At 29.6% G+C, this 27,205-nt stretch overlaps 1 protein-coding gene across 1 annotated transcript in view; it reads left to right on the forward strand.

The window, feature by feature from the left end:
• LOC107441319 (cartilage oligomeric matrix protein) overlaps nucleotides 1-27,205 on the forward strand; it is a 317,408-nt gene that overhangs the window by 179,328 nt on the left and 110,875 nt on the right. The window contains exons 4-5 of the mRNA XM_043046110.3: nucleotides 20,895-21,027; nucleotides 22,483-22,559. Coding sequence (XP_042902044.1) covers nucleotides 20,895-21,027; nucleotides 22,483-22,559 — 210 coding nt within the window. The remainder of the gene's footprint in view (nucleotides 1-20,894; nucleotides 21,028-22,482; nucleotides 22,560-27,205) is intronic.

The raw sequence follows: 27,205 nt of genomic DNA on the forward strand, positions 1-27,205 counted from the left end.
TCAAGATTCCACGATTCCAAAATTCTACGTAAATTCCTTGGTCCGAAGTAACATCTAATTATCATCAGTAATCTGTTCGTAATTTCAATTCTAATATTATTAAAATTAGTAACAAGTATTTCCAGGTACTTAAACTGCATGACCTCTTCTAAAAAAAAATTTAGAGTCTTTTATCAATGGTAATTCAATATGACAATTTTTTTTATCTATTCTTATTCAATAAGACTATTTTATCAATGCGAATGAATCCAAAAACTGGTTTTACACTTGTCTGAGTTATCCCGGTTTTCAACAATAAATGTGGTGACCATATATTATCTTGAAGAAAAATTGATAAAAATATATTTCGATACGTCTGAAAGGAGAGTTTCAATATCTATCGAAAAGAACAGAATTCCATTCTAAAACTCAAAATTCCACGATGTTGTCATATTTCATATGGGAAAATCACCTTCGTTCTCTCGAATAGATTTTCTAGGTTTCAGGTGCAATGGGGAAAAATTTGACAAAGGTTTTATTTTTCCCTACTATTTGAAATGTTTCCCTCATGTGTAGTGAAAGCTTCTGTTTCCATCTGTTTTTGAAACGTATTCCCGATCGTGCTTTATGCCAGAAAATATCGAATATTCCAAACACTGAGATATGAGTATCGGATTTTAGTCTTTAGTGAACAAAAGAAAGAGTTTTATTTTACTTTTCTGATAAATCCAGCAGAAATAAAAGGATATATTTATATTCAACCGAAATAGGCATATCCAAGCAGTTTTCTTTTAATGTCTTTATATAAATCATTTTTTTTTTCCTTTTCTTTAGACGCACAGCAAAGTAGAGTGCACATTAAATTTAATATTGCTATGCATTTTTGCGAGAAACGAAAAAGTACAGTAACTAGATACTATGCACATAAGTGATTTTAAATCTTTTTATACTCAAGGAACACTTACAATTTTACTGGAAGAAAAGAATTTTCCCCCGAAATAAAATAATACGCATGTTAATGTGACATTATTCATAGTCTTTATAATTATAGTTACTTTGTTTAGAGACCAATCGTCCTTGCTTATAGGCATGTGTCCCCTAAACGTCACCACTTGTCTCTTATTTTTTTATTGTAGATCCCAAGGGATTTTTTCATTGTAAATTGCATTGTGACATTAGAGAAAAAAATACTGGGATAGCCTGGTTGGTAGGGCACTGGGCCCATGTCCAAGAGGTCGTGGGTTCGATCCCCGCCGGCCGAAGACTTCCCCGTGTAGTAAATGGTAATTGATGCACGTTAAATCTGTCTTGTTTCAAAATCCTCCATGTTCCCATAACAAATCATACCTCTGGGGGTACTCATCCAGGAGTTTCCTTGTCTTCTGAATTGGTTCAAAATTACACGACTGCGGAGTTGAACATTAGTAGTCGTAAACTCAAAATTGGATCGGCTGTTCAACGACAATTGTAAAATAAAGTAAAATTAGAGAAGAAAGAACTGAAAAAAGATTATTACTAAAACTTGAAAAGTCTAATGAGGAAAAGGTACCTTTTAAGCGAAATTCAATTCAAAAGAAGCATAACGCGTCATGTTGCAGCAATAGATCAAGTTTTCCTTTTAAGTTACGATTGAACTGTCTATAGAACGCTTTAAACACATGTTTAATGAAAATGAAATACACATTGAACATTACTTGATACTTACTTATAATCTCCGTGTACAGTAGCACATATAGCCCATAACTTTCTGTGCCATTCCAATCGCTTAACAGCATACCATCTGTCCTCGGACTAGCGCGCCCGTGCCACCTGTTTTCGTTCGTCCATTTGTCTCCTCCATGGTAGCATTGGTTTACATAATTTTCGCTTGCCTTCTACCTCCTACTTTAAGGTTACTGATAGTATTCTTATGGAAAGCATTCTCAAAATGTGATGTGTCTATTTCCATTTTTTTAAATGTGAAGGGCGATTGGTTTCTGTTTGGTTTTACTGTAGAAGTCTGAATTAGATATAGTTTGAAGCCAGAATATTTTTAAATTATTTTTTAAGTATCTGTTTTGGCAACTGTTTACTTTTTTATTCTGTAGTTTTGGTAGATTCCGTGTTTTTGTTTACTCTTTATTTTTGAATTAAAAATGTTAATTTTAGTCTTCAGTATTGAATTATTTGATCATCAAATCATTGTCGACTTTTTGAAGCAAATATTGAGCTTTTAAAATTTTTGCTCCTATTTCTGCAATTGGTTATTCTTTCTATTAATTATTACGACAAGGTATGTAAATTATTTTACACCCTCCATCCATGTCTTTTGATAAAACAAAGATTTGAGTCCCCAATTTGTATTTTTTGCTGCTTAAATTTCAACCATAAGGTAAGAAAATTGCATTAAAAACTAATTTTGACCTATGTAATGTATACACTAAGTTTCACCGATCTATATCAATCAGAATATATTGTACATTGACCTGCACATAATATTTTAACTGATAAAGCGTGTACCCTCATTTACAAATGAACTAAAAGTGTTCTTTCGTCCAAAGAAATACCTTTGGTTCAGTTTATGCGTAGCGAAAATCTCTGGTTGCTTTTGTACTAGATTATGTGTTTACTCCTCAATTAACATTGTGTCTGTTAATTATAAACACGTATAAAATTAAATTAAAAGATAACTCTTACAATTGTTAAATAATAGGCTTATAGTACTGAATAATCAATATGTGAAAACTAGTAGGAATGAAGTGGATTCTCTAAAAAAAACTTATTTGATTGCTAAATCAAATAATTCCTTCCATTCCATTAAATGGCTTTATTATTCTCAATTAAAATTTTATTTAGTCATTTATCTTTACACGGTTTATATGCTTTTACACAAAATGATTAAATGTATGTATAAATTTTAAGACACTAAGAATACTAAAGAGCTAAACTTAGAAAAACTATGAATCAATATTAAAGAAAGCACACCTGTTTGGCACATTACACTTGAATTTCAATATTAATTACTTCAAAATGATCAAAATCTAGAAATATAAATCCTGAAACATTTCTCGTGTCCAAGAGAGCTGCTTAGACTTATTCTGTTGCCTCTAGATAATACAGTCACCTTTCAAGAATTATTCAAGGTTCAACTGTGAAGCTTTATTATACAAAGAAGCACTTTTACCTGAGGGCTTTAACTATTGATAGTCAGTACAGATTGGATTGAGTACCATTTCCTTTCATGTCTCCTTGAGATAACTTGCCGTGCAGCTTAATGAATAAAGTCTTGTAAGATATACGAAATCTTATATATTTCTGCATAAATAAGGATTCTACTATGAATTCCAAATTAACTACATATTTTAATTGAATTTTTCATTCTGCAATGCTTTTTTTTTACATTAAAGTTACTTTTAAATATGGAGTAATGAAATTCACTTTAGATTATTGATTACTGAATAATTGCCTTTTCTTAAAGTAAAAAAAAAATCTCAGTCTGAATACACTATAGCATGAAAAGAAAAATTTAGAATTAACTTATAAGCCAACACGAGAAGAAAGCTAGCATGACTCGCAAAGCTGTCAGGACTTGTTGTGGATGTAGTTTTACAAACTAAAAAAAATAAGGAATAATTATTAAAATTTTAAATAAATGTATTTTCATGTGTTTCTTTTTAATTTTTCCTAGCACAGCAGCCTGGTTGTGCCCTTGTCTTCTTTATTATTCCATTCCCTGTTCTTGGCCATGGACATCCAGTTTTAAGAATTAGATTCAAGGTATTTTTCCTGACAGTAAATCTAGCTAAGTTTCGATCCTCATTTTCTTCGGATACCAAAATGTTCGAATACATCTTCTTAGTGGCTCGATTATCAACTTAACTTATTAGGGGTCGTGCCCATTTAAACCAATGCATAGCAGTAGTTTCAATGATGCGTGGCTCATTAAATAGTTTTTTGGATATCCGAATTTGTTCTTTCCCTCCAATAATTGTGACAATTCATTCATATTAAAGTACTTTTCAATGTTTTTAGTTGCGTCGTTATTAAAATTCGTTTATAGATTTAAAGTGTAATTATTTTTGTATTATTTAGCTCAGATTGGAATTGGTAGATACAAGTTTATGCAACCACTTTTTCTTACTATGCAGTAAGAGTTTCAATAACATTTTAAGAAGCTTGAGAGCTTTTTTATGATAACGGGCATTTTTAATGAGACGCAGTGCTACACAATTTCCATTGCATTATCTATCCTAAATTCAGTGGCACTTTCAAGTTTCATTTTAAATTTATACTACTAATACTAGTTACTATCCAATAGTCCTATTCTAGGATTATTTTCCATATCATGTATAGTTAATTTGCGCATAAAAAGATAGTTATAGTATAAAATAAATCTTGAAATGGGAAAAAGTATTATATTTTTATCCAGCATCACAGATCTATTTATCATTTTTTATTGTCATGAAAAGTGAAATCTCCAATATCAAATCTATGGCGGCAAATATATGAACTATTACGATTTAAAAGTGCTCTATAAAATGCTTGATCGATTGATCTCAATATCGAAAAAGCATATAAAGAGATTTCTTTAAAGTCCCTTTTATAGTTTCCTGTTACTTTTTATTCCACTATCCAAACTTCCATACTATCAAAAACTCCCTCTGAAGTTCGTAAGTATTCATGCAAATTTATAAGTGTGCAGGAGTTTTAGAATACTTTTAAACACTTTACGGTAAAGAAAATATAGTGGGATTCTAACTTAGACTTTCAAAGATTCGGTCTTCTGTCGCAGGATATTATTCTTATCTTTCTATTCTTTAAAGGCTGAGTGAAAGTAGTAGCTCTTACCCCCATTTTTCTTTCCATCGGTTTTTATATTGTTTTATTTCCTTTTTCTAGCTACACACGACAGCGACAGCTCTCTTTTTCGTTATTTCTGTCAAATTCTGTTATTTTCTAGATTTCTTTTCATTTTCGACGTTTTTTTTTTCCTTGAAAGAAACGCGTTAAAGATAGCAAATTGGCTCATAAATGGCGGAAGTTAGCTTTTCTGGCATCTTTCTTGGCGTGACTGAGCATTCATGGTATTAGCTTTTCAGATCTTCTAAAAAGCGTGCAGGAGTTCAATTTTTCGATTGATATAGCGTGACATATTTCATGTTAAATAAACTCTTTCAGCAGAAATATTCTAACAAAAAAATTTTTTTTACGATATACAGGTTTCTAGATGAAATTGTATAGTGAATGTAAATGGAATGACTTAGAAGGAGGAAGAAACTAATGCTTAAGTTAGAAAAAAAATATCTCCTATGAATAGTACCTACTGTATTATCATGCCATAAATGAATTAAATATTTACATGGATTTTAATATTTCTTAGGAATTATATACCATTTAATTCTTACATTTATCTTGAATCCTCTTAACCGCTTTCTCAATAAGTACAGTCCATGGCCAAATTATTAGACGCACTATGAGATTCTATGTAAAATCTTAATTATCAGGTGATAATATAGAGCTTTAGTGTTTTTACGCAGTTGAAACCGGTTTGCACTTGTATGTCAGCAAGCATTTTGCTGAGTTTACGGACCAATCATGTATCGTGTCTTATAGTGTTACGAGAAGCTCTTCTTTACTTATGAGGACCGATAATGATTTTATAGCACAATTTTTTTAAAAAAGGGGCAAATTAGCCCTCAAAAACCATCACTATTAAAGATAAAATGTTAAAGATAAAATCAGGTGGTTCAGATTGTTTCGTTAACGTTACAGTAATTAGGTTCGGTTTATTATCACGTTGAATCAAGTTTTGGATCGGATTTAATTGGACACCTGTAAGTGACGTCACGCTTGTGCGTCGAAAATGATTGGCTTTAGATTCGTAACAGAAACGAATGCCATGATTTACCCATTGATTGCAGTTATCCAATAGAGAAAAATTGAATTTTTAGAATATCTTTAAATTTCTAAATATTTTTGTTCTACATAGAATTTGTTACAAACTAAATATGTTTCACTTAAAAAGCAAACAAATTCTATTTACAGTTTAATAAGTGCGAAATGGTAGATGTATATTTTTATCATAAAATGTTGAATAATAAAATAATATCATACAATTACTTTGTAATATAATATGTAAATATACAAACTTCTTTATGAAATAAATAATAAGATGGGTTTTTTTAAATTTTATAGTGAAAACAGCCAAATATGCGTATATTTTCTGTTTCCATTAATGATCGCAACACGTGTTTCTTCTGTCGAATGAAAATTTACCAACAGCAGTTAGAAACGACACAACAAAATTTTTAAATATTTTTCTCTTTGTATATATTACAGAAAAATGAACTACTTCCATGATGTTAATCAATAACAAACATTCAAGTATCATTGAAAACGTTAATAAAACAGCGTTACATTTAATAATTCTTGGTCCTATCCATTCCGTGTTATTGAATTATATGAGCTGCAGAATTGCTTTTTTGTCACAACTGTCCCGGCAACATTACTTATAAGGAAAAGAAATGTATTTCGGTTCAACCTCAAGTGTAATGTAGTGCACAGGAATTTGGCAATATTTCATTTCTTCTTTCCCACTTTTTCTGCTACAGCCCATTTCTTTCCTTCGGCAAAACAATTCACCGGTGATAACAAATCATTTTGCCATTTCGGCAGCCGTTTTTCTCCCATTTTTGTTTTTGTGAGGCTAAAGCCATTCTTTTTATTTTTTTTTTCTACACAATGGATAAAAGGAGTTACAACGCTTTCTGAAACAAGTATAGGGGACAAGAAGTTGAAGAAATGCTTGAAAAGAAACAGAAGTCTTCTCTGGGAATCTATAGAAAAGAAATGAAATATTTGAACCTTTAAAAATAATTCTAATCATCTTAATTAAGATTTGAATTATTTAGTTTTAAAATTTACCATAAGCGTATGTTCTAAAAAATTATCTTACTCCCTCAAAGTTCTGTTTTCTTTTTCTCTTTTTCTATTGAAGAAGAATGTCTATCATTATTTAACATTTTTTATTGTTAAAGAATTTAAAGGTATTTTACAATAAACTGTATCTTTCTTTTAAAAAGAACATCAGCTTTGATTTGTTGTTATACATGATTTATGCAGCACTATAATGCTTAGGAAGAAAAAATTTTTTCGTTAAGTTAAGCATAATAATCCTGAAGCAATAATTTATAATTGAACTCGTTTAAGAGGGCTGGGGAATACTATGAAGCGAAGAAATTTTTTTTTATTAATCACTATAATCACTAAAATTTCTAATCATTGAACCCCATATTAAGAGGAAAAATATCCTTGACAAAAAAATGTTACAGGAAAAATGATCTATTGATAAAAAATGGTTTTACACAAGAAAAAGTAAACCAATTCAGTCGCTACCCACATTTGCATTTCTTACTATAATATTTTATATTTCAGTGTATGCTTACAATATAAGATAAAAAATTTCAAGGCTAATTCAGATATTTGGCTGAATAATGCTGAAGTTTAAATTTCAACTTGAACAAATTTTAAAACAATAATAGTAATAATAATTTATCTAGCAGTAGTAAGAGTTGCAAATTTTTTCTATTATGAGTTACATATTTTGTATCTAGTTATGCATATTTATTAGATATTGTGAACTAGTGTTTTGTTTCCGCTTTTATATCATAATGACTTTTACCTTTACCAACAAAATAGACTGAATTTGAACTCAGCCCACATAAACTAATTTCTGTAATTAAGTAAGTATGTTTGATACATATTTGCGTGAACGTTTAATATTACATTCGGAATTTTAATATTATTTATACAATTTAGCAACTTTTTTGTGGACATTTTAGTACACAATGAAGAAGAGGATATGCTTAACTCTATTCTAAATGATATCGAAAAATTAAGGCATTTTTATCCCATTTTTTGATTAATTTTCAGACAGCCTCGTCTGAGATTTTGTTATAGACTTCTCGTTGAATTATAAACAAGGTGATGTTTTATCCTCAATTTTAAATGATAAAATCAAAAGAATAAATATTTGATTTCAAAGCCAATTACTTGTTTCAGTCAACTCTGGCATGAACAATCACAAATCTGCTGTAAACTGATTTGGAGATGAGTTTATACTAGAGCCGCGATTTTTTACCTTGTAGGCTTCTATATGTATCTGCACGATTTTTACTGGTACTAACTCTCTTTCATAAACTTGAAACTTGAAAATTGTGTTACGGATTACATTGATGAGACAATTTGTTTGAGGCAGCATAAGTCCCCAAACAGAATTTGATTCAATTCCTGCAATAATCAAAGATAAATTGTTCTATCAGAAAAGTAATTTTAACTGCAATTAATTATAAGAGTAATGCCTAAAGTAAGTCACATTTCCTTTACACACACAAGTCAAATTTGTTTTTAAAACAAAATTTCTTACAATAATATATTACAAAAATGAAAAAAAAATCCAGTAATATATTTAAGTCTTAAGAAAGTACTTTTTTCAAAATCTTAATAACATGCTGAAGCTTAGAAAGTAATTTCTAAAATATACTACTTTTTTTAAAAAACTGCGTTTATATCATTTACTAACATTTATATACACAGACGTGTTTTATTCATACATCTATTATGTATTCTAACTCTAAACTGCAATCAAAAGTAATAAAATTCCTTGAATGTAAACTAAGTTATCAAAATATATTTACTGTTTTATTTTATTTATTTATCTTTTTGAAAAGCACATTAAATTAAGAATTCTCCTATTTAGTCTAATATGAAGAAAAACATTATTATATTTAAATTAAATTTGGATTTTGAAAAATCAAATGACAGTTCTAAAGTTACTGCCATTCACCATCTTTGTTGATTTTGAGGCAAAAGTTAAGAGTAATTTCAAAAAAAACTTTGTTTTGCTATTTTTACTTCTTTGCTCATTAACATTCGTCATTATTAATAAATTTTGCTGAGTTAAACAATCTATCATTGTTATATTTCGTAAAAAATATTTATCTTTTATTACTTTTGTACTTTTTGTTATAGCAATTTTTTTTTCAAATCTCCCTAATTGTCTTCATTGTTGAATAGAGAACTAAAATGAACCATATAATTGTACATTTTTAACTTAGATTAAGATTTACTCTGGTCAAAATTGAACTAAAACGTGGTTCAATTAAATTCTTTATCTGCAAATTTGCTGTATATAATGGTTCAAAGTACCTATGCTATGTTTATTGTAGAACCTATTTTCCTGCGATTGTTCGAAATCTATTTTCCAAACAGATTCAGTATATTTTCTACTCTAAGCATGAACCTGAATTTTATCGACTCTTCAACAAATTTTCCACTGTAAGAAGTGGATACTCAAATATCACGAAACTTTTTTCGTTTTGATGAAACCATTTCTGTTACACGCTCCAAGCAAAAATTTCGACGAAATAGCCATCTTCACTTCTTCGAGGAAATGAATTTCGTCAAAATTAAAGAAATATTTCGCCATTCTATTTTTTTTCAAAAAGAACAACTCTTATAGCTAAAGGCATTTAACTGTTCTAATAATCACTTTTTCATGAACCATATTGGTGGATCAGTGTACCCCTCACAACTCAGGAATGACGTATAGAATAGAAAGATACATTCATGCCCGAAGCGGGATTCGATCCCGCGATCTTCCTGGTACAAGGCCATCTCATTAACCTCCATATTGGGCACTTGCTTAATTTCCTTACTTTATTTTCGATCGTCTGGTTTTCTTCCCATTTTTGTCCTTCTAGTTAATAATCTCCCACAATGAACTACGATGAGATTTCGAATTGAGGAAACATTTCCATCAAATATGCTTTTGCTTTTTGTCACAATTCACCCGATTTCGAGACGAAATGATTCTGAAAATTAAAAGAAAACACAGCTCGTGGAATGCTGAATCATCGAAAGTGAGAGTTTTATTTCTGAGGGTGTGTTGTATTTATGTTCAAATATTTTGTTTTTATAAACTTTTATACATTAATTAGTTTAGTTTATTTCCCACTAAACTCAAAGTAACGGTAAAAATATTACTATTTACATAACTAAACAAAGCATAGGTGTATTTTTAAAAGTACTTTAATATTATTTTCTGAATTTGTTTCGTCTTTGAAATCTGAGCTTAATATAGAGAAAAGCTTAAGAGGAAACGTTGGATAGAAAAGGGAATACAGAGGTTTGCTCCGTTTTCCCAAGTGGATTCCAGTGTTTCCAAATCTGAGATTTTTATAGAGAAATTCAAAAATTTTTGCTATAGTGTTTTATTTTCTTTCTTTACAGTTGGGCTGCATTTTTTTTTTATTATCGTCATATATTTCTTTGAAAATGACATTTTCTTTTCCTCTTTATTTATCCACGTTAAATTCCACAGAAAGAGTTTTATTTTAGCTCCACGATTGTCTTCAATTCCAAAGTATCATCAAATTGACGGAAAGAAGTTTCATGCTGAAAGTTTATTTCATGTTTTAGTGATTCCCCAATCGCACTTATGTTGTAATTTCTCTGTATTTTACAAAAAGCAAATCATTTTTGCAGCATTTTTGATTGTACCATAAAGAAAAATTCGAGCACAAAACAAATTTTAAAGACAAAAGTTACTTTAAAAATTGGTGAAGTAAATATTTTATTTCTGGTATTAATTTTTAACGCATTTCTCAAACTAATCGCATTTACAAAAACCACATTTTTGTTTTTAAATTATGTAATTTATATGAAACATTTAGAATTATATATACTACTTTGTATTGCTTAGTTCACGTATACAAACTTGAATGAAAATAAATTGCAGAAAATTTAAAAGAAAATGTAGTTTTTAGACTATGGTGATTAGGCCAATTCCTTTACTGAATGTTTGAGGTTTAAACACTGCAGAATTACTGCAGATCGATTGTAGTAATTCTGTAGTAGTACCAACCTCTAATATTTTACAGTAAATATGCAGAGCTATTAGATTATTTAGTGGTGCCATCTATCACATGCGATGGGACTTTTGTCTTTAAAAAATCTACAGTAAGATTGCTTTACAGAAAATCTACAGTTTACTGTAGAATAACTTCAAAACTATTTCCCTCCTGTAGAAAAAAATGCAGTTTATTTTTAGCTGAGAAAGTCCTGATGCCTTTTTCGCAAAATTTCTTTCGTCTGATTTGTCAAAAGTCAATATTTAAAAATTTTATTTAAAAACTTTAAATAACATTTTTAGAAATAATTAATAACGAGTTAAAAATCTTCAAATTATAAATTTTATATTCGTTTAGCATTTATTACAACTGCACTTATAAGATTTGATTAATAATATGAGATAAATCCTTAATGATGTTATGCACTAATGCGGTCTACGAACGGTGGCATTAATATAACAGTAATTAAAGTAACAAACCAGCGAACTTGACACTGGAATGGACTTCCGTGAAAGTGCAATTCGACCAAACACTCGAGTGTCGACCAAACATTCGATGCTGCTCAGCATTTGTCACTACATATCAAATCCTAGTCCAAGTCTGATAGGGTAAAAACTTGACCCACCATGTAGAATGAGCAGTAGAAAGCATACAACTATGCTAGTTATTAAGAGCTAAGTTTTAAAAAGACAAATATGCAAAATTTTAAGCTTTTACTTATATATTCCCTATATGTCAATGTAATTCTACAATTCGTTTTAAAGCCCTCAATTGAAATATTAATATTATTTAACATCCATTATTTTTAGTTATAAAAATAAAAATAAAAGTTGTTTTTGCAACTTCCCAAAGGAAAAAAATATATCCATTGAATAAAAGAAGAGAGTAAATCCGGAAAATATAAAAGGCGTATAAAATCGTCAGATTTTTTTATTTTTTATTTTTATTATTATTTGAAATGTGACTTTCTAGAAATAAGGTCTTCCGTTCTCAAAGAAGGAAATATTTTGGTTCTTAAATTGGTTCTGAAGTCAAAAACGTCTGTGCACGTCATCAATTTGATGAGAGAAATGCTGCATAATAATTTTTTAACCTATTCTTGGAAGTAATTAAGGAGAATGTATAAATAATAAAAGTTAAGTTTAGAGGGTATACGATTTAATAGCAAAACAGCGGGTAAAATTATATTGTTTTTAGTTAATCTATATAATAAATGACATAACTTTGTTTAATTTTGTACTATAGTTACGATAGTTGTACTATAGTTGTACTATAATTGCACTATAGTTCATCTTAACAAAATAGTATACATAAATAATCGGAAATAAAGCTGAATTTTTTTATAATCATCTTAGATGGATTGAATTCGTCTTATTTCACAAAAAACGTGCTTAAACTTCAATGAATTGTGAATTAAATAAAATTTGTCTAAAAATATAAGAACACTTTTAATTTTAAAATCTTTCTCAATAAATCTATGTAATATATCTATAGTTTTTTTTTATTATTAAAATATATTTTCTTTTTAAAGAAGTAGTCATACATTTTATTTTTAAAACATGCAAACAATCTCAAACTTTATAAATACATTTCAAATAAAAGTAAGCATTTAATTATAATCTTTCTTCTCCTTTTTCTGACACTACAGCGCAGGGTGGACCTCAGCTTGCCTCACAATATTTCTCTAAACAGCTCTGTTTCTAACCTTGATCTTCAAGTTGGAGATATTTAAAACTTTTAAGTCATTCAAGACATTATTCACCTTCCTTTTCTTTGGTCTGTCGCTTGGCCTATTGCACACGGGCTTCCAATGCAATATATTGAACACTCGGGTGATCTCACAATGTGACCAATCCATGAAAGCCTCGGTGCTTTGATGGATTTTACAATGTTTCTATGCTTGATAAAAGCTTTCACTTCATCATTAGTTCGTATTCTAAAATAATTATTAGTTATCGGTATTGGGCCATAAATTTTTCAAAGTATTTTTAGTTCAAAGAGTTGTAAATTATTTATTTATTTTTTTGTCAAAATTCAAATCTCGCAGCCATGATTCTATTATAATGCATACATCAAATTATGTTTCAAAAATGTATCAATCAATTTAATCAGCTAGAGAAACTACTATTAAATGTTTTATATAAGAAAAATTACCGAGAAATTAATAATTACCAAAAGAAATTAAACACTTGAAATTAATATTTGTCAAGAAAAACAGCCATCAAAGAATACCGCAAACTAATTCAGAGAAATATACTTTAAAATATTATTAAAAAAAAAAGAAATCACTTTGATCGTGCGTTATAAATCTAGTGAAATTCCTTTTGATCTTCAATAACCTTATTGTTAAGCATTTTTAAAAAAAAGAAGAAAAAAAGAAATCCATCATTTTAGATTCATCTTTAAAATAAAATAAGTTTACGTGTGTTTGAAAGTACAAATTCTGAAGTTTGCTTTGAACGGGTGTTATCAGAGAGTATGATAGATGAATTTCAGGAGCAGATGATAACTTATCATGAGAAGAGAGAGGACAAAGAAAAACTTATTTCTGTTCACAATAAAAAATTTATTCATCGTTTTTGTGGGAAATGTAGTTTTGTCCTATTTTTTTTTTCCAAAACATTATTTTAATGAAATATATTTTATGCTTTTAATATTTTTTATGGAACTCAGACACTTTTATTATAGAATATACTTAAAATGTATACATTATGCACTCATCAATTTATTATAATTATTGTTTAACTAAACATCTTTAGATAATATTATATGATTGAGATCTTTGAATTATTTCGAAATGAGAAGTTTAGTTATTAATCAAAGTTATAGAGTTTCATCAAATTCCTATAATTATAATTCATTAATTACTTTTACCTAACTAATCTTTGAATTGTTTTAAAAATAGAACTATTAAATTTTTTAAAAGAGTTCTTGTTTCTAATGGCACTTGAGCTAAACAAGCTCACCAGACATTGGCATTTTTGCGAATTAAGTCTGGAAGGTAAGCCTTTCTTTTGACAAGAGAGCACTTCAAGGGTGAAAGTACGTCTTTAACACAGAATTTCACGAATAGATGGCAGCACCACTCATTCGTTAAGCCACTTCCTCAGTTTAAACATAGATTTGAAGGGGAAGGAACTTTTCTCCTGATCTCAGTACCTATGAGACCGACCACAGGAATTTCTTTTCTCGTTTCCACCGATTTTATAAGCACTTATATCGCATGTACTCTGTGGGCCGAGGATCGAACTCCGGCCCCAAAGGGCCAGAATCCCCCATTTTTATTAAAAAAATTGACCTGACCAAAATACATTTTTTTCAAGGAAAATAATAAAATATTACGAGATTAAAAAAAGTCAACAGAGTAAACTTATTTTTTTATCATCTCATTGTATATTCAGATGTTTTAACGGCTTTTACATAAAAATCTGTGGAGTATTGTTGGAAAATCATTTTAATGTCAATTTTATTCTTGAGAGAATTTCTTAAAGAAAAGACCAATCATATCTTTCTCACATGTATTTTGGTGAGATGATTGAGAAATCTAAGGAATTTATATACCATTTTTTAAATGTTAATGTAAAATCATAGTTTAAAATTTTTAACTTCTATTTCTTTTTCTGATCAAAGGCAAAGATATCTTAATGTGAAAAAAAATTTGCACAGAAAGTCAATTAAGCTGTTTGTGTTAATTTCGAACAACATACGTATCAGATTTTGTTTTATTCGTAAAAAAATTTACTTTATAAATCAGTTATTTCATTTTAAATGTTAGTAAAATAACTCTATTTTAACACAGTTTCTTTCATTTTGGAAAACAATAGTTGAAACTGCTAATTTTCCAAAAAGTTTAATGCTACCAAAAAGATTATAAAAACTGTGTTTGCATAATATTCCTCTCTGAACTATTTACCCTTTTTTTCTTGAGGTTCTCTAATTCTAAATTTTAAATAAGTCATAATTACTTTTTAAAAAACAGTTTACGAATTTTAATTCATGATTAACTTTTAAAACCAATTAATGGATAAGTGGAAATTAAATTTGTGTTTTCTGCAATATTCGAAATGCATCTGCACAAATTTGTATCTATTAAAATTGAAACAATATAAATGTTCATTTATGATATGGAATATATGTTATTTTCTTATTGATAGTATTAATCAACTCATGATTTCTATGTACCAAATGTTAAGAGGTGTGTGTGCTCATATCAAATTGCTTAAATATAATATAAAAAGTAGCAGATAGTCATTAAAAAATTCATTTCAAGCGACGAAACAGCAGCTTCATATTTTCAATAAAAGGAGAGAGAAAATGTTTCTATCAAAATTCTAGTATTGATCAGCGAAAAATCTGGCCTTTATGAGATTGTTGAATAGATAACAGTCAGCGATTTTAAAAGTGCTTTTGTAAAACTTCTTGTGCCTTTTGGTTACAATTTCAAAAATTGTTTTGTTACAGACTTTATAAGAATCTAGAGATGCAGAAGATTTTGACTTTATATGAAAATAATTTTTTTTCTTCAAAATAATAAAAAACTTTCAAACCCTTTTTTTAAAAAATATTTATCCTAAACAATTGACATGGATTTTTTTGGAATAATTATTTCAAGTATTTTTAGATATCATTTTAAAACTATTCTTTGAGATTAAAAAAAAAAGCATTATGTTTAAAACTTTGAAATTCCAATCAAAAATACAAGTAACTTTAAGTTAATGAAACAAACTTCATTGAAAGTATATGAAAGTATTTTTATTCTTGTAATTAATATATCAATATGTATGTTCATAAATATTTTATTGACCATTAGTATATAACATGATTAATGTACTTTTCTATATTTGAATTAATTGTATAAACTTTCAACAAAATGTAAAGATAATCAAAGCATTCTACCAAATTTGCATAGAAATAAAAGAATAAAGTCATATTTATACTATTAAAAAATATTTTTCACTTTAAAATATTGTACGTAATGCATAATTGTAATGTTATATTTCTATTTCCTTATCCTTTCTTAAAATTTAAAGACGTTTTTTAAAATTACAACTTTTTGCATCACACGGAAGACACAATTTGTTATTATTTTCCATATAAATTTAATTACTAAACAACGCAACATTTATAACTGTAAAACATAAAAATAGCCAAAACATCCTACCAAAATTGAAAGCAAATAAAAATACTAAGCCATTTCTATACATTTAAAAATCATTTTTTACCTAAAAATATTTTATGTAGTGCATAATAATAATTTTGTATTTGAATTTTTTTTGTCTTACTTTAAAATTTAAGGAGTCTTTTGAAAATTGCAATTTCTATATCACGCACGTGAAAATATTTGTAATTAATTACCAAAACCATTTTAATTACCAACCATTTATAATCAAATAACATGGCATTATAACTGAAAAACATAAAAATAATCAAAATACCCTTTAAAAATTGCATGCAAATAAGAGAACTATGCCATATCTACACAATTAGAAATCGTTTTTCACCTCAAAATATTTTATGTAACGCATAATTGTAATTTTGCATTACAATTTCTTTATCCTATTTTTAAATTTCAAGACGTTTTTTGCGTCTCACAGAAGACACTATTTGTAACTAATTTATAAAAAAATTATAACTTTAAATTTATTTTTAGAGTGTATTTGAATACTGTATTAACGCTACTAGAATATTTGTTTTCTTTGCCGGAGTATTAAAATCCTTCATATGTATTAACAGGTCATAAAAGTTACAAAAAACCAGAAAATGTTTTTATTTATCTTTTGTTCTGGTAACTAAAAATACAATTATTTCTTTTTATTTTTACCTAGTTATTATCATTTTAATTTTAGTTCTGATTTTACTTTTTAAAACATGCAGCTATTTATAAAAACATCAAAAGATAAGCAATGTCTAATTAAAAACTAATTAACATTTCACGTTCTTAAACTTCAACCAAACTTGTGAAATGAATTTCTTCATTTCAGAGTTAAATTTACGAAGAAATAAATTCAGATGAACACATTTTTTTTAAAGAATTATTGTATTTAAAAGAAAAGAAGCATCGAAAATATTTCTTCTCTTCTATTTTACAAAATTTTGTAACTTATCAGCAGAAATTCCTTTTCTGTTAGATCTCTAAACTGATGAAAGTCAGCATTTTTCTAAGTACTTACCCCCTCCCACAACTTAGAAACAAGCTTTGAGCAAAATAGCAGGGGAGTGGGCAGGAGTGTGGGTGGTCTTTAATCTCGATATTTTCCTTCATTCCACGCCCTCTTCTGTGCAATGATAAAATCTTTTCAAGAGTATGTAAAGTGTTTTTCTCTTAAGATCTTCCTTATTTCTCGAGAATGACTAAGTCTAACTCCAGAAATGAAGAATAAATCGAGCATGAAATAGAATTTTAGCTCGCTCACCAGTTAAATTTCTGGAAATGGCGTTAGCAACACTTGTAGAAAGGTTTAATTTCTCTGAGAGACTTTCTTACAAAGGCCTTTTTCGTAAAGTTCATTTTAATGGAAAACAACTCTTCCTTTTCCTTCACTTAGTATGATCTCACCCTTTCAGAGGAGTTAATTAACTGTGATATGTGCATTTAATTAGAACAGCTTGCTTTCTAATGTAATTATAAAAATATTTATACAATTTTACTCGCTAATTGTGATAATGGAATATGCTTGAGATAACTGTTTTATAAAATCATTTAGTTTTGCTTTACATTTTTGTGCATTGAAATCGGGTGAGTTTGTGTTAAAAACTTTTGAAAGGATTAAATTGCGTTAAAGCATGTATTTCAAAGATAATATGCAAGTACTTAATAATATACCTATAACATGCATTCAATATCAATGAAATTTAGCTCTATTTTTTCGGAGGAAAAAGTTCTGAAGAAATTAACGTATTGTATGGTGGAAACTTTTCTAGTAGGAAAAACCACAATGCTGGTTAATAAAACTGAACTATATGGCATTTAAACAATTTATTTGGTCTTTTTCATTTATACCGTGAGGGTTTACCGTAAATTTTAGTTTCCAAAATTGTAGTTCTTATTATAGCGCATTTAGTAAAAAATAACAAATTGAAGAATAGTTTTTTCCGAATAAATAGTTTTTATGCCATGCTCTGAGGTAGCACAATGAAATTACTAAATTGTACCACATTTGCCAAATTTTATCACAAATTATAAAATTTTATTTTATTATTAATTTTACTAAAATCATTACTAAAGTGCTTCAGTAAAAATTACCGAGCTTTTTAATGTTTCCATAGGGTCAGAAGCATGGTAAATTTTGCCATATTTTGGTAGCTTTGACTATATTTTTTCGGTGCAGTTTAAAACACAAGGAAGATCTCTATTGACAGGTAACATTTCTTTCTAATACGTTTGAGAGGGATGTGAAACAAATTTTATCTTAGTAATTGCCCTGTATATTATTTCAATACTATTTTTAAACATTATATATTTTTAAACATTATATTACTTAAAAAAATACCATCTATGACTTCTACAAGTTTTCAAATCTATTTAGTCAAAAATGAGTCCCGTTTCACAAGTGAAATCAACGAGGATAACTTTAGTGGCATAAGGGTGTGCTGTCAACAAATTCGTATTTCTGAAACTATTTGAAATCAAGTGCTCATTTTGGTTTTATTAGTTACGCATTTGAAACATGTTTTTAGAAACCTTGAATAATATAATGACAAAGAAAACTAAAAAAAAAATTAACTTCCATTATGCAAAAAGTGAAATTTCGTTGGAAAAATCCTGAGGATGTAGTAAAATGCTATCACGGGCTGACCATAGCTTCCTTTTCGAAGGCGAATAAAAATATATGTCAAGCATTTTTATAAGAGTGCAAACTCTAAAAAGTTTTACTTCATGAGTTTCATAACTCAAAAGGATAACAAGCAATTAAAAAAATTAAGTTATACCGTTTGTCAAAAGTGCCAGTTAAGCTAAAAAATCTAAAGTTGGGCTAAAAAGAAGAATCTGTAATCACGTATCGTTTTGGCAACCCTTTGCCTACGGCAGGTAGTACAACAGATGGTCCAGAATAGCAGGTGCTACCAGGCCCCGTAGGCAAAAGGTTAAAGTGTTTTGTTAATCATTTGTAAAAGCAAAATACACACCAAAAATAATTATAAAAGTTTTACAAATACTTATTTTCTTGAGTTGCTTTATATGCATTAATTTATCCATCAATGCCTAATTAAACAGCAAGTAAACTTTTCTAAACTTTTCTAAACTTTTTGTTACGCTGTGTACCCCTAATAAAAAAATATATGTATTTTTTAATATAAAAATATTGCACAAAAGTTGAAAAACACAACTGACTGTTGACACCACCCATTATTAACTGCTAACTCAGTGAAAAATAGCCAATAGAAAAATACGTAATCGTAAGTTTTCATGGCTAGCTTTGTTTTCAAATAAAAATTTTTGAAATTTTCGTTTGTTGCAAGCTATTTCGCATAAGAACGCGTACCCCCACTAAACTGTTCCCGTACCCCAGGGGGTACGCGTACCACACTTTGGGCATGGCATGAAAACCATTCATTCAATAAAATTTACTTTTCAGTTTCGTATTAAACTTATTCACTAAATGTTTGGTAAAAGATCTATAATTTTGAAAACCATAATTTTTGGTAAATCATAACCATATGCGCCGAAAAAATTTTAAATAAATGGTTTAAATATTGTATATTTTACTTTTATTAACCAGAAATATAATTATTCTTTCCTGAATTACCATACCATACCGTGTAGTGATTTTACCAGAATTTTTTTCTTCGTGCATTCTCTTGGTCACTCAACAATTATATTATTATTCTACACTGTATTAATGTACATTGCACAAAAAAAAACCGACCACCCTGAATAACTTTTGATCTAATGATCGGAGTTTCACGTTCTAAAACTTAATCTTAATGGCTCAAGCGAATGACCTCAAATATGCTACTCAATAAGTGCAGGCGATATGTTAAGTTATGAAATCAAACACAAAAACGTACTTCCTCTGAATTGAATAAAAGAAATTCTTTTTTTCGACGGATTAGAATATCTGACCCCTTAATTATAGAGGTTAGCCGCAATCGTCGGGAAATAGGGTCCCAGTAGTTTGGTCTTGAGAGCTCTTCAAAATTTGGTTACTTCAATGTTAATTTTACTTTTTGCGTATTTCGCTATTTCTTAAGAACTTTTCATGCTAATTGAAAAAAACTTTACTCACATTGATAAAGTTCGTTTCTCGCTCACTTATCTTTCGCTTGAAGTTCGCTCAAATTTTGTATTTTGCCATGTAAAATTACATTATTTAAAATGGATCAAAAAAATTGCATACCTTACAATTTCAATTTTTAACTACTATTCTTAAATAAAATAATAAAAAATAATAAATATTTTCTTAAAGCTATTTATTTCATGCATTTATTTTTGCATAAACAAATTTTATAATTGCTTGTAAAGATTTATCGAGCTTGAAATGTTCTCAAGATACAGCGAAATACGCAAAAAGTAGTATTAGCAGTAAAGGGTCCAGACCAAACCATTGGGGCCATTTTCCCTGTGATTGCGGCTGGCCCCTATAATTTGAGGGTCAGAAATTCGATTCCGTCGAAAATGCTATTCTCAGAAAATACGTTTTTGTGTCGGATTTCGTAACTTAAAATATCGTCTGCACATATTAATTTGTGTATTCGAAGTCCCCTCCCTTGAGCCATTAAGTCCTAGAGCCGAAAAATCTGATCTTTAGATCAAAAGTAATTCAGGGTGGTCCACTTTTTTTTTGGCACACTTGTGCATCAGTAAATACACATAGCAGTTTCTCAGATTAATAAATTTAAATATCTCTCACATATTTGTTCAATTTTAGCTTTTTATTATTAAATTATATTTATAAATGCAAGCTGTAAAGTATAGGGCTTCAACTCTAAATTGCAATAAATACATTTTATAATTATTATTGTTGTTGTTTTATAATTATTGTATTTTAAATATTAATAAAATAAACTTAATTATTTTTCTTGCAGGAAAGAGATCGAAAGGTAAAGGTACAAGTTATTCGAAATTCTAACTTACAGAAGTCTCTGGATGAAGCGGGTTGCCCACCTCCGGAAACACAAGCCATCCAACCTACTGCAGAATTTTACGGCATTAATGGAGGTAGCCAACTACTTTTTAAAAATAACTAATTTTGTTTTAATTACATAATAAAGAAACTGAAAATAATTGTACCCTGTTAACTTTCTCGGTATGTTATTTTATCAATATTAATATTTTATCATTGTTAAATCAAAATGAAAATATTTTCTATGTGAGGATTTTATACTGTGGTTATTTCTTGTTGATTGTGATCTTTTTAAGACAGAGGCTTTGTGTGTTATCATAGTACTCGATTTGATTCTCAATCCATCATTGAACTAAAATACTTTATTTAATGGGAGTTGGTAGGGCATATATCAATGATGCCAAAACTGACCTTTTCCGATGTTCCTTTTCTAAGAAACTACTTATATCGTTTTGAAGTTTTTCGAGGACATTTGAGATTATATTAGTTGTATGTTATAAAGTTTTGATGTTAACAGGAATACTTTATGAATTATGAAGAATATTTTTGAGTCTTTTTAAAATAAATTAAAAGGTCTCAGCTAATAATTTTTTTTAAAAAGAATTATGTTAAAGATGTGTAAAAACAATTATCACACTCTAAATATGTATATGTAAATATTCTGTTTAAAAGAAACCGAAGAAATATTTTATTGAGATTCAGAGAATAGGTACATCGAAAAAGGTCAGTTTTAGCATTATTGATATTCCCTACCGACTCCCCTTGAAGAATAAATGACTTGTGACAATATAGTAAAAAGCCCCCCCCCCTGTAAAAAATTCCGGAACAAATTATTTTAAAAATACTATACAAATTACGGATCAAAGTATCGACAGGGTGCTGTTCCTTGCTTCCTTAAAATGTATTTTTACCGGAACATGATACGGAGCAAAAAATCTGATTTATTGAAACTTTTACAGTAACAAGTTCTGTCAAATCACTGAATCATTCTTATTTAAACAAATATTACTGTAAAAATTACTGTTTAATATTTCCCGGTAAAAAGGATTTTAAGGATGATGCACCCATTTTGCCGGCACTTTATACAATAATTAACCTGTAATTTTTTATAGTTTTCTCTACACAAAATAGCTTTTCTTTAGTATTGTCTCCTAGAATATATTTTTTTATTTTATAATTTTCTATAAATAACAGCATAATACACAAAAACATTTATTTCCCACTTGAAAATCATGCTGTTTCTCATCAAAAAATATGCGTAAAGTTTGTTTTTAGAGCAATTTCAAAATATGGATTATCATCACATTCCTTCATTCACTATTAGAGTTTATTCAAATTAACAAATTTAAGCGAATGAATTTAAATATTCTGAATCGAAATTAATAATAATAAACATTATATTTTTAGTACGAAACCAGCTATTTGATATCACAATTAAAAGTTAAATTAGAAATCCATTTATTACTGAATAAGCATTTGTCAAAAATTTAAAAATAAAAGATTTTTAACATCAGAATTGTGTATCAAGTTATTGACCGCTTTATTTTTAGATGCAGAACAATTGCTAAGATACCTAAAAGAGTTGACGTCAGTTCTAAAGGATATGCGGAGAAATATCGATACACAGGTAATCCTATCATTACCTAAGCATATTTTTATTTCTTAGTATAATTTTAACTTCTCATTGACGTTATGATAAAATTTTATATTCATTATTTTTCGTTATGTTATATTGAATTTTATATGAATGTTTAATTTTTTTTTTGAAATTTTAAAAAACTCTGATTCAAAAAATTATAGTTAATAATATATTATTGCTGGATCTATAACATAGTTTTATATAGCCGTAGATATAACGAGTTCGGTCATCAAAATGAAATCGACGTTATCGTAAATGTACAAAATTACTATAGAACTAATATATTATACACAGAGGAAAAAGTATTCTTGCATAATTACCGTACTGTAAAGTAGTAACATTTCTAGTTAAAAAATAAGGAAAAAAAAGAATTCTGATTTATTAAACCAAAATATACACTATTTAAACTTTTCATTTAATATTTTTTTCCTTACCTGAAATCATGGTTTTCAAAATTATAATTTTTGTTAAAACGCATTTAGTAAAAAATACAAAAATAAAGAGTACATTCAACAGAAAAAATGATGTCTGCCGTGCTCTAAGGCATCTCGATAAAGTTACCTAATTCAGGTGTGGAGATTTCAAATCCAAAAATAGTTCTGTTCCTAAATCTACAGATTTTTTTAAACAATATTTATAGCGTTTTTTTTTTGTTCAAAAGTACACGTCTAAAAACCTTATAGATCACAGGATGTCGCATAAATCTTGCGACAAACGTCTAAATAAAAAAGTGCACATCATCAGGATTAGAACTGCATAGAAGCCCCTGACCGGAAATGTCATTGCACGTGGCTAAACGCGTTTCCATGTTATAACTTGTTCAGAAGCACACAAGGAAACTGTTCTTGATTGAGAAGCGCCTTTAACGACACATGGCGACATTTCCAGGCATACGTTTCTTTGCAGTTTTGATCCCGATAATGTATCCTAACTCTCGTAGACGTTTATTGCACCATTTACCCAATTCTCTGTTATATATAACGTTTTTAAACTTGCGTATGTCAACAAAATATGGACTGAAAATATCATTTAAAAACTGGAGTTTTGAGAGAGAAACCGATTGGTGATTTAGAATCTGTGATACAAAAGTGTCTCAGATCTACAGAAAAATTTCATGCAACAGAAAAAAACGTTGTTTCCAAGAGTTATTTATCAGAAGTAATTAGCGTAATTCGCGCGTCACCTTTATTTCATTTTTTACCATAGCCATAGAACATGATATATATACACTCAAGAGCCAAAACATTGTGACCATTTCTTAATAACGAGTTGGCCCACCTTTGGCCCGCAACACAGCTGCAACCCGCCTTGGCATGGTTGCCACAAGTCCTTGGTAGATGGTCAGACACAGATTGTACCAGATGTTGAGGCAACGGCCACGCAAATCCGAGATATTGCGACTTAGTGGTCTTTGAACTCTGAGCTTCCGTTCCATAACATCCCAAATGTGTTCCATCAGATTGAGACCCGGTGAGTTAGGCGGCCAGGACATTGACTGGAATTCAGCATCATGTTCCTGGAACCACTCCAACACAATTTGGGCCTTGTGACATGGGACGTTGTCCTGTTGGAAAATTCCCTTTCCAGCTGGAAAAACAGAGACCATGTAAGGGTGCAACTGGTTCGCAATGATGTTCAGATACCCTGTAGCATTTATGGTGTGCTCTACCACAACCACGGATCCCAGAGGCACCCAAGAGAACGTCCCTCAAAGCATAATACTGCCCCTACCGGCCTGCATGTGTATGACCTACTGTACATTGAGGGAGCAACTGTGCGCCTGGAAGACGGCGTATCCTGACACGGCCATCGGCGTGATGAATGACAAACCGTGATTCATCTGACCAGGCAACTGTCTCCTGCTGATCCATGGACCAGTCGCGATGCTCCCGGGCCCAGGGCAGGCGTAGTTGGCGATGACGCTTGTTGGGACGTTTGCTGCGTAGCCCCACATCCAACAGTGTCAGCTGAACAGCGTGCTCTGATACTATTCTACTTGACCCAGCATTGTATTGGGCTGTCAGCTGAGCCACTGTCTAGCTTCGGTTTTGCTTCACCAAGCGAAGCAATCTCGGACGACCCTTTTCTTTGATAGCGTGTGAACTTCCAACACCATGCCGTCTACTGCTGGTTTCACCGTCATTCATCCACTTTGCATAAGTACTAACAACTGTAGATCGCGAACAACCCATGAGTCGTGCAAATTCGGAAATACTTGTTCCGAGCCTTCGAGCCATTACAATCTGTCCTCTATCAAAGTCGCTTAGATCCGCAGCCTTTCCCATCACACACAGAAGTAAGTGAAAGAATGATTCTTCAAACTCTCCAGCAACAGTAAAATACCACTTCCACCTGATCACGTGCCTTCCACGTCCTCCAGGAGAGTTCATTGCAAAATGTAGGGGTGGTCATAATGTTTTGGCTCTTGAGTGTATATATATATATATATATGTAATATAGAATTCCTCATAAAGAGTCCTTCTATATTAACACTAATAAGCTTAAACAGATGTTTCCTCTCAAGTTAAAGATACAGAAATCGGTCTCTCACAAAGAGCCATAAAAAGTCAAGATAAACCAGATACGGCCAGGTAAAAGATTATTTTCTGAAGTTAATGGGCAATAATTCGTCGATGAAGTACGCATTAAAATAGTCCCAAAAACTTCCCAGCGGTAAAGTGGCGCTATCCTTTTAGCGAATCAAAATCTCTAAATTTTATCAATTTAATGACGTTCCAATAAGATAAGAATATCCTTGCAACCCCATCCCTTTCAGAACCTCCCTTTAAATATCGGGACAGCCAAGAATGCGTGGCTTTTTTATATTTTCATGTCTAGATAAATCTGGGTCAAATCCAAGCATTCCTGTAATGGGGAAACCTTTATTGTACATAGCCAACGAACACTGTTTTAAATAACTTAAGATCCATTAATAAAATGCCTTTTTAAATGAATTAGCCTAAGTTTTTTCAACTATCTAGCCTTTAAAGGCGTATTATATATATATACATATATATATATATATATATAATATTTTATTTATCTAATCGAAATGCTTCCTCACACTTTTAAATTCACACCCTGTCCTTAAATCTATTTTTGACTCAACTATGCATTAAATAAAAGCAGGACATTTTCCCCTTTAATCTTCGTGGGAATCACTCGACCTATTTCATAAACCAATAGTAATTTCTAAGATTTCCTTCTTTTCCCTAAATATAGACATTTACGGGTTTTACTTTGCAAGATTTTCCCTAACATATAACTGAGGAGCGTAACTTTTCGTGTACATTTTCATGACTGCTCTGTCTAATAAGGTATAAATAAATTTTTTACCCTCCTTCCCTGCCTAAGACCTGTTTTAATCCTTCCACTCGGCAACGACGTTATAAGTCGCCAGGATTGAACTGTCGGGAATGGGGTACAGTGCATTAGAGATATGTAATATCGCATTTGAAATTAGAGGGTACACCAAAATTATAGAATAACTTCAAATAACTCATTCAAATGGACAGTTGGAAAATAAGCGGTTAAATTCTTCTTCAACTAATGACAATTCATGATTCATCCAGTATCTTCAACAAAAAGTAAATTCTTCAATCATCGAACTTTTCGTTTATTTAAATGATGCCTACGCCCAGTGGAACTTCACTTAAAAATCATCAACTTTCCTTTTGTGAATGCTGCATGTTATGTCTACCTTCTGAGGGCGATGAATACAATACTACTAGAAAGCTGAGCTTCAATTTCTTTCACCCCCCCCCCCTTGGACTAAAAAGAAAAACTACATCGGATTCCTGATAGACGTTAAAAAGTTTTCGATTTGAAACTTCATCTCTTCCGTCCGGAAAGCGTTGATTTTGCCTCTCCCAGTGCTGCTGTGGATTAAATAATTTAACTATAACTTTAAAAAGGTTCTACATTATTGTAATTTGTTTGAATTTTAAACCTAAAAAAATACCAAGTTAGAGATTTTTGTTTTAACGAAAAGGAACAATGCATCTGTTACTTTAATTCCTTTGCTTTAGAATGCGAAAAAATTAGTTATATTTGGTAAATAATTGAAAATAAGCAAAATTTACCCATTTTACACCAAAATTTACCCATTATCCATTAACATTTCTTTTTCTGCAAAAATTACGTTATCTAGTTAATCTTTGATTACATCTTTCATTTATTTAATGATTATACAGAAATGTATTTAGTTAGTAAGACATGGATAATATGAAGTTTATTATTAAAAAAGTATAAGTATTTATTCAACAATACATAATTTACTAAAGCTCTTAAAAAAAAGACCTAAGTATTTTGAATATATATATATATATATATATATATATATATATATATATATATACATTCAGGATTTGCTAGTTAACGAATAAATGCGCATATAAAACTAAAAACGTGATATGTACTATAAAATGAAACATTAACGATTTTCTGAAAGAACTGAAATATATTTAAGACATGATAAATATTATATGTATTGTAAAGAAAGACCAATAATATAAAAAAAACACTAGTTATTTCAACTTGCAGCACTTTTACAACCAACGACTCAATTATTTCTTATCTATATAAAGACTTCAATAGTTTTGAGGGGAAAAAACTGAAAATATAAGTAAAAATAG

The sequence above is a fragment of the Parasteatoda tepidariorum genome, chromosome 6, assembly GCF_982258835.1.
Source record: "Parasteatoda tepidariorum strain Cologne lab strain chromosome 6, Ptep-v5.0, whole genome shotgun sequence".
In the NCBI taxonomy this organism is placed as follows: Eukaryota; Metazoa; Arthropoda; class Arachnida; order Araneae; family Theridiidae; genus Parasteatoda; species Parasteatoda tepidariorum.